This window comes from Mesocricetus auratus, unplaced genomic scaffold (genome assembly GCF_017639785.1).
Source record: "Mesocricetus auratus isolate SY011 unplaced genomic scaffold, BCM_Maur_2.0 Super-Scaffold_100009, whole genome shotgun sequence".
NCBI lineage: Eukaryota > Metazoa > Chordata > Mammalia > Rodentia > Cricetidae > Mesocricetus > Mesocricetus auratus.
Window position 1 is genome coordinate 34,182,266 of NW_024429193.1, and position 16,980 is coordinate 34,199,245.

A 16,980-nucleotide genomic window follows, 5' to 3' on the forward strand; every position below is an offset into this window, starting at 1 on the left:
CCTATCATCTCTTCCTGTGGATGCAGAAGGAGTCTCTTCCTCCCTTGGTGGGTATGTGACCACAGTTCCTTTCCAGTGGGTGGGAGTAGGTCCAATACCCTGTGGCTTTCCTTTTGTGTGGATGGAGGCTGTCCTAGAATCGGGACCTTAGCAAACTCTGGGTAGGCTGGACCCTCACCTCTCCTGTCCCGTAGGTGGAGAATGGGACTTTTTAATTAATAATCCAAGTTTTTAATTAGGTTATTTATTTACTTTAATGCAGAATTATTTGCTGTTTTCTTCTGTTGCTCCAACTCCAAGGACTAATATACCTTGAAGAGAAACTAATTGCATCTTTTAATTTACAAATGAGGCAATATCAGTGCATTTGACTTTCTCCAGGAACACAACAAATAACATAACAAGATTAGAACAAAGACCCTAAGCTCTGTCTCTCTGTGCAATGTGAAGTCCACAACACTGCAGCCCTAGCCCTCGCCTTCTTTAGGCGCTGACACACACTGACTTTAGGAAAGATAAAGGACATTTACAAAAGGCAAGTGATGAAGATAGGGCACTTAAACATTTTAACTGAAAGGAAGTGGGAATGTCTGGTGAGGTGGCCCCCGTAGGTAAAGCACTTGCCACCCTGCCTGACACCCTGAGTTGAATCCCAAAGTCACACAGTGAGAACACAGTACTGACTTCTGCTAGTTGTCGTTTAACCTCTAATGTGACTCCTTGTGGTATGTGCATACCCCTCCTTCTCCACCCGGGATGATATGACAGACTTTGGAGATCCCACATGGAGGGCCTCACCCTCCCTGAGGAGCAGAGGAGGGAGGTGGGGGAGGAGGGGAGGGAGAGGGAGCTGCGATTGACAGGTGAAGCAAGCTTGTTTCTAATTTAAATTTTTAAAAAGGCATATATAAGAAAGAAAAAAGTCTGTGGCTTTCCCTATACTTTTAAAATAATGCCTGAAGTAAGAATTGTGCACCCCATTTCATGATATGGAGTGGGAGAGTGAATAAGCAAAATATTGATAGAGATTCTGACTGACTAGACCCTAGTTCATCCACCATTTCACTCAACACAAACCCTGTTTGAGGATAAAATGGAATTCATTACAAAAATCTTCTCATATTTGTATCTTTTAAATATATCACTTTAAAGTGTCTATCTCTAGTATTTCAAAGTTTGCATCCACTGGGCCTGCATATGCTCCTTTTAGTAAATGCTGCCTTCATGATGTTTCTCATTTTGACAGCTGTATGTTGTTTTATGTATTGAAAATAGCATGCTTACATTTATCTCCAAATTTGTGTCCAAATTGATTATCATCACTTACAGACTGAATGGAGAAAACAGAGAGAAATCAAGGTTAGAGTTAAGGGATATTTCAGCCACAGCAACTGTGTTCAGAGAAAAGAGAACAGGGAAAGATCATCATGTAGAATGTGACATTACCAGGAACAAGGCTTCCTTGGGAGCCTTGTATTTAATGATTGATCCCTGAACCATCAAAAAACAACAGAGGACATGCATTTACTAGTTACCTTAGAGGAGCACTTTGTGCCACTTACAGCCCAGAACTCTATTGCAAGACAAAACACTGTGCTTGATTTATGATTTTGTTCCCAAGCTTGGGACATAGTTAGCAAATGAGTCAATGGACATAGTAAAGGCCACTCAAGGGAAATGGACTGCATGATACTACAAAGACAGCCCACTTTGAAACACACTGAGTCATAGGCTTCAGATCAATACCCTGCTTTTTGTGTCATATTAACCCTCACTATCATAGTCTCTACCAGTTAAAAAGAAAAATACTGGAAGGCTATTTTTTAAATTAGAAATTATTTAACCTGACCAAGACCAAAAGCAACATAAACTTTAATTCATAGAATGACAATAAATATAGTAGAGTAATGACATAAATTTCTATGATGGATAACATGTGTCTTTGAAAATATTAACAAGTGTGTAATATGTATGCTCCCTGCCCGCGGCCTGGGTCCTGTTGCCACTTTCAGCCCCCAAATAACACACAGGATATTAATTATGAAGCTGTTGGCCATTTGTTATGGTTTCTAAACGACTAGCTCTGAGTTAATTGTTAACTCATAATTACTAATACATATTTTTATAAGGAATTATCTTTCCAATGACACAGCCTCATGCATCCTCTGTGATCACATGGCAATGACTCCCTTCACTACATTTCCCAGCATCCTCCTACACTCCTAGTCCCACCTATCTTACTTCCCTATTGGCCAACAGTACTTTATTTACATAGTCACAGAAAGACTTCCCCATCATCTCCTCTTTTCGGTCTAGATAAAAGAAGGTTTTAATTTTAACATAGTCAAATTATATATAACAGAACAGTTATCAAGCAAGAACTATAGTTACAATATTTAGTCTATTAACATTTAGCATGATTCAAAGAAAATATCATCTATCCTATCTTTGTGAGTCTAAAGTCTTATATGTAGCTTGTCTTTTATCATAACTAAGGAAAACTATAATTATGACTATGTCTTCAACTCCATCAAAGACCACAGAAGGATTATATATATATATATATATATATATATATATATATATATATATATATATAAATACTAGAATTGACAGAGACATCTCACTCCCTGGACAGTCACCCAAAGTTCCTCTTCAATGTTGGGGCATCCGTCTTCAGCCCATAGGCAACAGTGTGTATGGAAGACTTCTCTGAAAAACAGGAAATTTTAAACTGTCTGCCTACATTGGCAGTTTATCAGTCATTTTTCTGTTTTCTACAAAATGCCTGGCAGACTCTTCCATGAAGCATGAACCCTGTAGGACTGTTCAAGTTCAGCAATCACTTTCCTGTGGGTTCTGCATGTCAGTTTATACAGCAACAGTCAAACAGTCTAGGCAAGAGCAGTTTCTTGCCCAAATGGGTAATCTTACCAGGTTGAAAGCAAACTCCATAATGAGTTTCTTCCATACCCATCTTCCTTTCCTACATAATTGATGTGCCAGGAGCAGACATTTCTCATTGTCGAGAAAAACCATAAACCATTTTAAATGCCATTTTCTGAAGGTCTTTGAAAGGTTTGGAGACTATCTATCTACCTTAAATACATCTCTGTATGTCTAGAAAACCTAACTTACCTAACTATAAGTTCTGACTATTATAACTATATATAATCTGTATTTAATTATGCATTATATTTTAAAAGATCAGTATAAATACAATACTTAATCAAGAGGATAACTATACATATCACAAAATTGACCTTAAATTTGTATCAATAAATGAAAAACCATACCACTACATACTATACCATAATACCCTTTTACCTTTAAAAAGAGATTGGTTGCGATCATTAACCAATTATAAGCAACCCAATTGAAATGAAAAAAATTATGAACAATATTTTGGAAATTAGGTGTTGTTCACTCCTAACTGCTTCCTGATGATAGGGGGTGCTGTCCATACCATGGGAATCATGACAAAACTCAGAAACCTGGCCAAGTCCTTGTTTTTGTAGTCTGTAAGGCTGCATCATCTCAGCTGTCTTAGATGTTGAATTACTTGGGCCACTGCTTCGGGGGGTCTTGGTTCATCAAACAACAGAAGCCTGGAAGGAATCCACAGCCTTTCATTTTCTGTGGAAAATAAATAAAATATTTTTCCCTAGTAATTTGTCCTTATGTTTAAATTTAGAAATCAAAGCCTTTTTAAAATAAATAAGATGGACCAATTTATCAGCATTTATAATCAAGTATATTTCAGCAGTTGTTTCTTTCTTAGCAATTGAACAACTGAAAAACACAATAGCATACAGTATCCAGACTCTATGTATTTTCCATCTTTATGTGACTTTTTTATTTTTCTACTTCTTTTACTTCTATTTATTTATTTTTTCTCTGAGACAGGGTTTTTCTGTGGAAATCTTCCTGCTCTGCCTCTAGAATGCTGGGATTAAAGGTGTGTGTGCCACCACTGCCCACCCATTCCCTCTCTGTATTTTTTTAAACACTTTATCTTGTTTCTTTTTCTCTCACAAGCCTACATATTTTAAAATACACTGTAAACCTTTAGAGGTTTTTCTTCATCTGAATCTGACTTTACTGTAAATCTCTATGTTTTTCTGGTCACGGGTCTGTTATCTGTTTACATCCATGGTTGTTCTAACTACTGTTTTTGTAAGATGTCGGAAATAAGTTTACCACCAACACTGGCCAGTAAGTCTCTGCTTGTCTCTAGCAAAACAGAGCTCACCCGAGAAAAATGCTACTACCAAGAAGCCATGCTTCTCTCTGTTCTTTTGTTTCTAAAATCCTTTTTCCACTTTTGTCATTCTACATGGAAATTCATATCTAACTCCTGACACCATATGTGACATGTATTCTCCCTGCCCATCGCCTGGGTCCTGTTGCCACTTTCAGCCCCTGAATAACACACAGGATGCTGTATTAATTATGAAGCTGTTGGTCGTTTGTTATGGTTTCTAATCAGCTACCTCTGACTTAATTATTAGCCCATAATTACTAATATATATTTTATAAAGACTTACCTTTCAAAGGACACAGGCTCATGCATCCTCTTCTTGTGATCACACAGCAATAACCCTCTTCACTACATTTCCCAGCATCCTCCTAGACTCCTAATCCCACCTATCTTGTTTCCCTATTGACCAACAATGTTTTATTGACATGTACACAGAAAGACTTCCTCATCACAAGTATTTCTTTATAGACAAAGATTAAATATTCCCCACACATCAAATAATTGCTTTGAAAAATATGAGAGGACTAAAAGCTGGGAATATATATTCCAAGACCAAGAAAAAAATACAGTAATTCTCTAAAAGAAGAGAAAGCAAAAGAAAAAAATCCTAAGATGTACTAAATGAAATGTCTTCAGTTCTCAGTCTGTGCTAAAAGGAGAAGGTACACGGGAATACAGGCACAGACATGGTAGTCTAGAGGTGTGAGCAACAGATCACCTGAAGCTCAGAGAGCAGAGTATATCATCAAGAGATACCACTGAAGGCCAAGTCTCTCAGGGGATCCTGAGCATACTGGAGCTCTGAACTGACCTCTGAGGCCACTGGGATGAAGACCTAGTGAAAAGGTACACAGAACCTCGAGCCCTGGTCAACTGAACTCTCTAGTCTCATAGAAGCAGGAGAACTGGTCTTCTAGAATGCTCTGGTCCAACAGAAGCCAGGAACCTAGTATTACTTTCACTGTGAAATAAAATAAAAACACAAACAACAAACTGAAAAAAATGAATTGCAAATGACAATATGATACATGGCCTGCATTGAGAATATCTAAAAAATTAACAATGGCTCTTTAATTAAGATCTAAAAACTCTATTTTTTCCTTTTTTAAAATTTAGATTTGAAACAATCTTATTTTACATGTCAATCCCTGTTCCCTCTCCCTTCCATCCTCCACTGGCCCCCACCAATCCCTCTTCTGCTTCCCAGGGAGGGTGAGGCATTCCTTGGGGAATCTTCAAAGTCTGTCATATCACTAGGAGCAGGGTCTGGGCCCTTGCCACTGTGTCTGGGTTGAGAAAGTATCTCTCTATGTGGAATAGGCACTCAAAGTTCATTTGTACACTAGGGATAAATACAGATCCACTACTAGGGCCCCATAGATTGTTCATGCCTCCTAACTGACACCCACTTTCAGGGGATCAGGGTTGGTACCATGTTTGTGTCCCAGCTATCAGTCTGGAGTCCATGAGCAACTCCTTGTTCAGGTCAACTGTTTCTGTGGGTTTCTCCAGCCTGGTCTTGACCCCTTTGCTCATCACTCCTCTCTCTCTGCAACTGAATTCCAGAAGTTAAGTTCAGTGTTTAGCTGTGGGTGTCTGCTTCTACTTCCATCAGCTACTGAATGAATGCTCTAGGATTGCATATAAGGTAGCTATCAATCACATAATTGGGGAAGGGCATTTAAGGTAGCCTCCTCACTATTACTTAGATTGTTAGTTGGAGTCATTCTTGTAGGTCTCTGGACATTTCCCTAATGTCAGATTTCTCTTTAAACCTATGCCGGCATAACAAACAGAATACAAGAAATGCAAGAGAGAACCTCTGGCATTGAAAATACACTAGAATAAACAGACTCATCGACCAAAGAAAATCTTAAGTCTAACAAAACCCTAACACAAAATATCCAGGAAATATGGGACACCATGAAAAGACCAAACCTAAGAATAATAGGTATAAAAGAAGGTGAATAAACCCACCTCAAACATGCAGAAAACATACTCAATAAAATCAGCAAAGAAAACGTTTCCCAACCTAAAGAAAGACATGCCAATGAAAGTACAAAAAGCCCACAGAACACCAAATAGAGTGTACCACACAAAAAGTCCCCCTGCCACATAATAAACAAAACCCCAAACATAAAGAATAAATAAATAATATTAAGAGCAGGGAAGGAAAATGTCAAGTATCATGTAAAGGCAAACCTATCAGAATTACACCTAAATTTTCCATGGAATTTCTGAAAGCCAGAAGGTCCTGGATAGATATTCTACCAACACTAAGAGACCACGGATTCCAGACCAGACTACTATACCCAGCAAAGCTTTCAATCGCTATAGATGAACGAAAAAAGATAGTCCATGATAAAACCAGATTTAAACAATACATATCTACTAATCCAGTCCTACAGAAAGTTCTGAAAGGAAAATTCCAACCCAAGGAATTAACTATAACCAGAAAAGCATAGACAATAGATAATCCCACTTTACCAACAGCCAAAAGAAAAGAGGAGTGGAAATCAACACATGATTCCACCACCAAAAACAAATCCAAACCAAACTGGAAAGAAAAGTCAATGGTCATTAATATCCCTCAATATTAATGGTCTTAACTCGCCTATAAAAAATAGAGGCTGACAGAATGGATTCAAAACAGAATCTATCATTTTGCTGCTACAAGAAACACACATCAACTTCAAAGACAGAGTGTACCTCAGAATTAAGGTGGGGAAAAGATTTTCCAATAAAATGAACCCAAGAAACAAGAAGAGGTAGCAAACCTAATATCTAAGAATTTAGACTTTAATCTAAAATCAATCAAGAGAGGAAGGAGGCTATTTTATACTCAGCACAGGAGAAATCCATCAGGAGGAAGTCTCAGTTCTGATCATCTATGTCCCAAATACAAAGGCATCCACGTTTGTCAAAGAAACATTGCTAAAACTCAAATCACTCATAAAACCTCACACACTTATGGTGGGAGACTTCAACACCAAACTCTTGCCACTAGACAAGACGACCAGACAGAAACTTAAGAAAGAAATAAAGAAACTAATAAAAGTTATGACCCAATTCTGTTTAACAGACATCTATATAACATTCCAACCAAACACAAAGGAAAATATCTTCTTATCAGCACCACGTGGAACCCTCCCTAAAATCGACCACATACAGGGAAACACAGCAAACCTCAACAGGTACGAAAAACTTGAAATAACCCCCTGTATCTTATCAACCCACCATGCTTTAAAGTTAGAATTAAACAATAACACAAATTGCAGAAAAACTACAAACTCACAGAAATTGAATAATGTGCAATTGTACCATTCCTGGGTCAGGGAAGAAATGAGAAAAGCAATTAAACACTTCCTAGAATGAGAATGGGACACTTTGAAAGCAGTGCTAAGGGGAAAGTTCATAGCACTAAGTGCCCACAAGAAGGAAATATAGAATAGTCACACTAGAGAATTAACAGCATAACTGAAAACTGTAGAAGACAAAGAAGCAAACTCATCATGGAGGAGTAGACACCAGGATACAATCAAATTAAGGGCTGAAATCAATAAAATAGAAACCAAGAAAATAATACAAAGAATCTATGTAACGAAGAGTTTGTTCTTCAAGAAAATCAACAATATAGATAAACCTTTATCCAAACTTACTAAACAGCAGAGAGAGAGCATGAAAATTAGCAAAATCAGAAATGAAAAGAGGATGTAACAACAGACACTAGGGAAATCCAGAGAATTATGAGGTCATATTTTGCAAACCTCTACAAAATTCGAAAATTTAAAGGAAATGGAAAATTTTCTGGATAGATATCACTTACCAAATTAAACAATGAACAGATAAACAAATTAAGTAGACCTATATCTCCTAATGAAATAGAAACAGTCATCCAAATTATCCCAACCAAAAAAAATTGCAGTGTCAGATGGATTCTGTGCATAATTCTACTAGAAATGCAAAGAACAGCATATACCAATTCTCCTCAAAGTACTACACACAATAGAAGCAGAAGTATCATTTCCAAACTCTTTTTACAAGGCTTCAATAATCTTGGTACCCAAGCTACACAAAGACACAACTAAGAAAGAGAACTACAGACCAATATCCCTCATGAATACTAATATAAAAATACTCATAAAAATACTGGCAAATTGAATCTATGAACACATCAGAAAAATAATCCACCATGATCAAGTACACTTCATTCCAGGGATGGTTCAACACATGAAAATCCATCAATGTAGTCCATCATAATCAAACTGAGAAAAAAACCACATGATCATCTTACTAGATGCTGATCAAGCCTTTGAAAGAATTCAACACCCCTTTATGACAAACATCTTGGAGAGATCAGGAATAACAGGAACATACCTAAATGTAATAAAAGCAATATATAGCAAACCAATAGTCAACATCAAACTAAATGGAGAAAAACTCAACTTGATTCCTCTAAAATCAGGAACAAGACAAGGATGTCCACTCTCTCCATATCTCTTCAAATTGTACTTGAAGTTCTTGCTAGAGCAATAAGACAACAAAAGGAAATCAAGGGGATACAAATTGGAAAAGAAGAAGCCAAACTTTCACTATTTGCTGATGTTAAATAAGTGACCCAACAAACACATTCAGCAAAGTGGCAGGATACAAGATCAACTAAAAAAGTCAATAGCTTTACTATATACAGATGATAAAAGGGCTGAGAAAGAAATCAGAGAAACATTTGCCACAAACAACCTAAAATACCTCGGCATAACGCTCACCAAACAAGTGAAAGACCTGTTTTGAAGAACTTAGATTCTTTAAACAAAGAAATTAAAGAAGATCCCAGAAAATAGAAAGATCTCCCATGCTCTTGGAAAGGTAGGATCAACATAGTAAAAAAGGCAATCTTGCCAAAAACAATATACAAATTCAGTGCAATCCCCACCAAAATCCTAGCACAATCCTTCAAAGACCTTGAAAGAACAATACTCAATTTCATATGGAAAACCAAAAGACCCAGGTTAGCCAAAACAACCCTGTACAATAAAGGAACTTCCAGAGTCATCACCATCTCTGACATCAAGCTCTATTACAGAGCTTTAGTCCTGAAAACAGCTTGGTATTGGCACAAAAATAGACAGACCAATAGAATCAAATTGAAAACACTGATATTAACCCACACACCTATGGACATCTGATTTTTGACAAAGAAGCTAAATTATACAATGGAAAAAAAAGAAAGCATCTTCAACAAATGGTGCCGGTATAACTGGATGCTGGTCTGCATAAGACTGCAGATAGACCCATATGTATTGCCATGCACATCACTTAAGTCCAAATGGATCAAAAACCTCATAAATCCAGCCACACTGAACCTATTAGACGAGAAAGTGGGATGTACCCTTGAACAAACAGGTACAAGAGACCACTTCCTGAACATGATACCAGTAGCACAGACACTGAGACTGACAATTAATAAATGGGACCTCCTGAAACAGAAGCTTTTGTAAGGCAAAGGACACAGTCAACAAGACAAAACAGTACCCCACAGAATAACCCCAAATCTGACAGAGGGCTTATTTACAAAATATACAAAGAACTCAAGTAGCTAGTCACCAAAACACCAAAAAATCCAATTAAAAATGGCATACAGTATTAAATAGAGAATTCTCAACAGAGGAATCTAAAATGGCTCAAAGACACACAAGAAAATGCAATAAATCCTTAGACATCAGGTAAGTGCAGTTCAAAACAACTCTGAGATACCGTCTTTAACTGTCAGAATGGTTAAAATCAAAAACACAATGACAGTTTGCGCTGTGGAGAACACTTCTCCACTGCTGACGGTTGTGTAAACTCATACAGCCACTTTGGAAATAGTATGGAGATTCCTCAGTAAAATGGGAATCAGTCTACCACAAGATCTAGCAATTCCACTCTTTGTTGTATACCTAGAAGTGGTGCATTCATATAACAAGGACATCTGTTCACTGTGTTCATAGCAGCATTATTTGTAATAGCCAGAACCTGGAAGCAACCTAGATGTCACCTCAACTGAAGAATCAATTGAGAAAATGTGGTACATTTACACAATGGATTACTACTCACCAGAAAAAAAAAAACAATGGAATCTTGAAGTTCCAAGGCAAATGGATTGAACTAGAAGAAACCATACTGGGTGAGGTAGCCCAGGCATAAAAAGACAAAATTGGTATGCACTCACTCATATATGGATTTTTGACCTGGAGCAAAGGAGTTGCAGCCTACAATCCACACTGCCATAGAAGCCCGGGAAACAAGGAGGACCCTAAGAGAGACAAGCATGGTCCCCTGGAAAAGGGGAAAGGAATAAGATCTCCTGAGCTAATTGGGAATTTGGGGGGAGGGAAGAGGGAGTTAGAAGAAAGAGAAGAGGAGAAGAGGAGGGTAGAGGAGAACAGGAGCAAGCAGGAAGTTCAAATCAGTGGAAGAATAGAGGAGAGCAGCAAAAGAGATACCATAATAGGGGGAACCATTATAGGTTTAAAGAGAAATCTGGCACTAAGGATATGTCCAGAGATCTTAACTAACAATCTAATCAATAGTCTGAGAGGCTGTCTTAAAAACCCTTCTCCGATAATGAGATTGATGGCTACCTTAAATGCCTTCCTAGAGCCTCCATCCAGTAGCTGATGGAAGCAAAAGCAGACACCCACAGCTAAACATCAAGCCGACTCCTGGAAGGTAGTTGCACAGAGGGAGGAGTGATGCACAAATGGGTCAAGACCAGGCTGGAGAAATCTACAGAAACAGTTGACCTAAACAAGGAGTTGTTCATGGACACCAGACTGATAGCTGAGAAACCCTCTGAATGAGCATGTTAGTTTGAAGGTCTGGTTAATCTATAGGGCCACTAGTAGTGGATCAGTATTTATCTCTAGCACACGAATGGATTTGGGATCCCAATCCATAGTGAGGGATACTCTCTCAGCCTAGATACACGGGGGAGGTCCTAGGCCCTGCTCCAAATGATATGACAGACTTTGAAGATTCCCCCATGGAAGGCCTCACCCTCCCTGGGAACAGAAAGAAGATGGGATAGGGGATCGTGGAGCCACCAGAGAAGGGGAGGAAGAGAGAACTGGGATTGACATATAAAAGAAGGTTGTTTCTAATTTAAATAAAAAATGAAAAATAAAACTATAATGGCTCCCTCTATTATGGTATCTCTTTTCTTGCTCTCCTCTATTCTTCTCATGACTGGATCTTCCTGCTCTCTTCTGTCCTCCCCCTTTCTCTTTTCCCATTCTCTTTCCCCTAACTCCTGCTTCCCTCCTCCTCATGCTCCCAATTTGCTCAGGAGATCTTATCCCTTTCTTCTTCTTTGGGGGACCATGTATGTCTCTCTTAGTGTCCTCCTTGTTTCCTAGTTTCTTTGGCATGTGGATTATATGTTGGTAATCATTTGTTCTATGTCTAAAATCCATATATGAGAGAATACACACCATGTTTGCCTTTTTTTGACTGGGTTACTTCACTCAGGATCATTTCTTCTAGTTCCATCCATTTGCCTGCTTATTTCAAGATTCATTTTATCAAAAAAAAATAGCAGAAAATAAGCATAAGGAAAGATGCTATCATTAATCGCTAGGTAAATGCAATTCAAATAAGATAACACAGAGCTATTCATTCACTGAAGTAACTAAAATTAACAGGCTCATACCAAGTGTTCATAAGAAATCAGATTACATAGTCTTTTGTTTTCAGGACAGAGCAACACCAAAGTGAATCTTTTTAGAAAATAGTTTGGTAGTTCCTTAATAAGTTTACCACTACCATATAATCAACCAGTCCCCTCTGAGGAATGTCCACAAGAGAAAAGAAATTGTGCATCAAACTGTGTATGAGAATGTTTAGACCATTCCCTTGTTAGTAACTTACAGTAATTTATAAATTCTGCCTGATATTTTTTCTTCTAACTATAATATTTATCTTTTTATATTCTTGCTGAAATATTTCTGCTTAAAGGGGTATATATGTTCACCAGAGTTTTGTTGATAATAGAAACTGATAAAAACATATACCACAAAACTAGGTGAAGGTGAAATTATTGCACGTTCATATAACAAAACAGTATTTAGCATTTAAACAGTCATATACTTCCATCAGCATATATGTCTTGAAATAATCATATTATGCAATGATAGCCATGGAACTTCTAGATACCAATTAAATACTGCCTTAGAGTTTCTATTGCTGTGCAGAGACACTGAGACCATGGCAACGCTTATAAAGGAAAACAATTAATTGGGGCTGGGTTACAGTTTCAGAGGGTTAGTCCATTATTGTCATGGTGGGAAACGTGGTGGTATGCAGGCAGACATTGTTCTGGAGAGGTAGTTGAGAGTTCTATGTCTAAATGCACAGGCAGCAGGAAGAGAATGAGACTCACACTTCCTTCAACAATTCCACACCTACTCCCAATGGTGTCATACCTCCTCATAGTGCCACTCCCTGTGGGCCTATAGGGGCCATTTTTATTCAAATTTCCACAAATATGTAATGACAGAAACAGGTCAATGGCTGACAAGATAGGAGGAAGGGATATGGGCATCTGAGCATGCTTCCAAGGGCAATGCCATGCTCATATTTGTTACAGAAAATACAAAAGTCCACACAAACATCAAAATATTTTAAATAGTAGACTATATGTGCAACTCAGTTTGTGGCAATTATAACATAATCTGGAAAATTTTTAAATATTGAATTTAAATGCCATAATTTTCAATATATTCTAAACCTAAATACTACAAAAGTGTTTTTTTTAGATGGAAGATAAGTTTGTATTTATGTACAGAAAACTTAGCAGTGAGTGTACATTTAACCCAGTTTAGTGGCGAGTTCTTTGGCCTTTGCCTTTTCCAGCTTGGCAATTCGAGCCACAGATTTAGGACCCAAGAAATTGCCTCCCCAGTGGCAGCGGATCTCATCGTATCTGTCGTTGTAATTGGTCCTAATAGCTTCCACCAGCTTAGCCAGAGCACCTTTGTCTTCCGAGTTAACCTGTGTGAAGGCAACGGTGGTACATGTCTTCCTGTGGACCAGCCGTCCCAGCCTGGCCTTCCCCTTGATGATGCAGTAGGGGACGCCCATCTTCCGACACAGGGCCGGCAGGAAGACCACCAGCTGGAAGCAAGCACGCATGAACCGTGTGGGTAGGCTTTTGGAGCAGGCAGGAGCAGCACCGCAGTGCTACTCTGTGGCAAATGACAAAAGTGTTTTAAGTAGTACAATATTTCTGTTTGGGTTTCCAATTTTTAATTTGAAATATGCTATCTATGTTTTAACCAATTTGGAGAGATTTTTGTGCTAAGAATGAATTAAAAACTTACTAAATAAAACTTTTCAAATCAAGATTCGATCTAGAGCAAATTTTTCCCAGGGAACTAACAACTTTTTAAAATATTTCCATGATTGCAGATTTGGGGACAAAGGTACTCACACTAGAAATCTATATAATTGTAACCACTGTCTGAGACATTTTTCACCTTGAGGAAGACTGCCATGGTAACCAGTCTGGAGCATAAACAGATAGCCGGCATTCTTTCCACCTGCTCTAACCACAACAACTACCATCCCTCCCTTATCCTGACAAGCAAAACCATAGCACTTGATTTAAATAAAAGTAAACAAGTGGTTATGTGTTCATTCACTGACTGATTTGCTTATGACTAATGAGTGGACTTAACATACTGATTCACACTTGAAGTCCAAGATACTTGAAAAGCTAAGGCAAGAGGATTGCTTGGACCAGAAAATCAAGACTAGTGTGAGCAATAAGCCAGTCCTTGTCTCAGAGAAATAAATATCATCTTTGTGGACACTAAAGGTATAACAATAAATTGTGTACAGAAAGTACAAGAACAACCTGGGCTTGGTAACAGTCCAGCACTTGGGAGACAAACATACTAGTAATCAAACCTGAGGCTAACCTGAGCTACATAGTGAGGATGGGAGAAGCCTTGTGTAGCTGAAGGTACAAGGTACAAGGCCATCTTGGGAGAAAGAAGAAACAAAAAACAATGATGGGAAGAAGTAGAAAAAAGAAAAGAGGGAAAGAAGAAAGAGGGAGGGTAGGAAGGAAGGAAGGGTAAAAGGGGTATAATACAGAAATATCCATATCCTATAAAATATGAAATGAAAATCTTACTATAATGAGAGTAAAGATCACAGAACTGAAAGATTCTTAGAAGTGATGATGATATCTTACTGGCTTAAGAGCTAGCAAAAAGTTTTAACTCCAAATCAGCAATTATCAATTAAAATTTAAATAATTCTCTCTTAATATGGGTGTTGAAATATAAATATATAAAAATCGGTATATAATTGTTTCACTCACTTCTTTTTGTACTCTTGTTGAGGTCAGTATTTTCAGTCTTCAATATATTTCTTTTAAAAATTCCTAGGGACAGTCTCACAGCAAACTCCCTGTTCTTCAGACTCTTACAATCTTTATTATTATACAGACTGATCAGTTTGTAAACATGTATGTATGTATGTATGTATGTATGTATGTATATAACAAAATGAAGAAAAAAGCCATGAATTTGAAAGACTACAAGAAGGGGTAAATTGGAGGGTTTGTAGAGAAGAAAGGGGAGAGGAAAGTAATGTAATTATATATAACCTCAAGTAATAAAACTTCTTAAAAGAAAGAATGGAAAAAATTTCCTAGAAAACACTTATTATTAAATGTTTTACAGTTATGGATAAATTAATAAGAAAAAGTGAAGAAGAGTGGCATTTTCAAAGATATTTTAGTTGAAAGCACACATGTTCTTAGCATTTTATATAAAACATGCAAATATATATCTACACAGTTATATTTTTAATACAAATTTCTTAAAAGATTTTTAAATATTTGAATAAAATTATAAGAATAGAATTAAAATAATATCACTGAATGCCTAAGTCCTTGTTCAGATTTCATTCAAGACAGAAATGAGAAGAGAAATATTTCCACTATGCTAGCATCACCATGGATACCAGTGCTTTATTTAATTCCTTATAGCATTCTCTCTACCATTAACTTTGCTTTAAAGTTGGAAATATGCCATTTCTCTAGTCTTATATTACTTGTCTGAAAACATAGCTGACCACTGCAGTTGCTTTGTTTTGTTTTTCCATCCTTATAGAACGTGTATAGAATAAGTCTATAAGACAAAAGAGCCAAACGTACACAAACTTCCATGCCTAATTATAAGCAATGAGTTTTCCATTGAGAAACCTAAGATGTGTTTGATGAGCGACAGCAAAAATAGCAAATAACCCCTAGGAACAGAGGTTGGCAGTTAAACTGAATGAAAGCCTAATGACAATATAAACCAGATTTTAATGTCTCTTAATATGTCAAGCAATGACTACCTTGTATTTACTGTCCTTTCAGGTATGGCACTGCAAGGGTTAAAGAGAAGCTGTGATTGTCAAAGGGAAGAAGAAATATGACACTTTTAAGGGAGCACATGCATATTGGAAACCCTGTTCTCTCTTATCAGTAAGTCCAATTAGATCCTACTGATTAGATCCTCAAATAATATGAAATAAGTTTTGAGATAGCCTCTACCAAGGCAGAGGAAGGCAGAGAAAGAGGGGGTATATTAAAATTTAGGGAGGTAAGAAAGACTGAAATATTGCAAGTACAAGTATTGTCAAATGGATATGAGTAAAGGAAAATTGATATGGCCACATTCGGACATAATCAAGTACACATAAATCATCACCCCCCCCGAAACACACACACGCACACCACCAAATACCTTCCTCATGAAATCAAAGACTCTTACCTATTTTGAAGAGATAGAGATCTTTTCCTAGGAATTAAGGAACAATCATATGCGCATTTTGCCCTCAAATACATTGTGAGTAGGTTTACATGTAAATTTAAGGAATATTTTAAGAGGAGATGGGTGTTGGGAGAAGGGATGGAGAGAGACAGCAAGAGAGAGAGAGAGAGAGAGACTCCACTCATCACTATCTCTGTATTATATATTTGTAGATGCATCTGATACCTAGGATGTATCTGCAACTCCCAAACCAGCATTATACCAGCTATTTTTGCAGAGTGGCAAAAAATTTGAGTTAGCTGACACTCTCCCAAGTGAGATCAAACATGGTTGCCTGATCATCTTTTGTCAGCTATGTGCTATGTATACATGTCTTTTAATGATCTACTTAGTAGCACAATTTCTTGGCTTATACCTTTGTTGATTTTGCTATTTAAAAGAGCTCCAGAGCAGTAATGAATAGATTCTAGCACAACTCTGCAATATGCCTTTCAGAGAAAATGTGTTAGCTAAGCTTAATTCAGGCATGAATTATGAGGATGTTCCTCATTAATTTAGTGAATCAACAAAAAAAACTTATCCAGAAAAAGGAAGAGAAAATGTGTTTTGTGCTACAAGCGTACTCTAACAATTGTTAACATAGCATCTGTAGCATACACCAAAACCATGACAAACTGCTAAATGTGTTGGTTCAAGGGGTTTCTCATTAGAAGCAAAAACCACAATGAGGTGCAATGTCAAAGAAAATTCTAATGATCTGTTCTACTTACTGCTGTCTCATATAGTTCCTAAGGTGATATGGTATTGAAAACCCTAAACCTCTATTATGGTATCCCTTATCCTGTTCTCTTCTAATAGAGGGAACCATTATAGGTTTGAGGAGAGATCTGGCACTAGTGAGATTTCCAG

The 16,980-nt window shown here is 37.4% G+C and overlaps 1 protein-coding gene across 1 annotated transcript; it reads right to left on the reverse strand.

Moving 5' to 3' along the window:
* Positions 1-13,093: 13,093 nt before the first annotated feature.
* On the reverse strand, positions 13,094-13,442 carry LOC106021680 (60S ribosomal protein L7a-like). Its single transcript, XM_040751911.1, has one exon. The coding sequence runs from the start codon at positions 13,430-13,432 to the stop codon at positions 13,109-13,111; it is 324 nt and encodes a 107-aa protein (XP_040607845.1). The 5' UTR covers positions 13,433-13,442; the 3' UTR covers positions 13,094-13,108.
* Between the last annotated feature and the right edge of the window lie 3,538 nt (positions 13,443-16,980).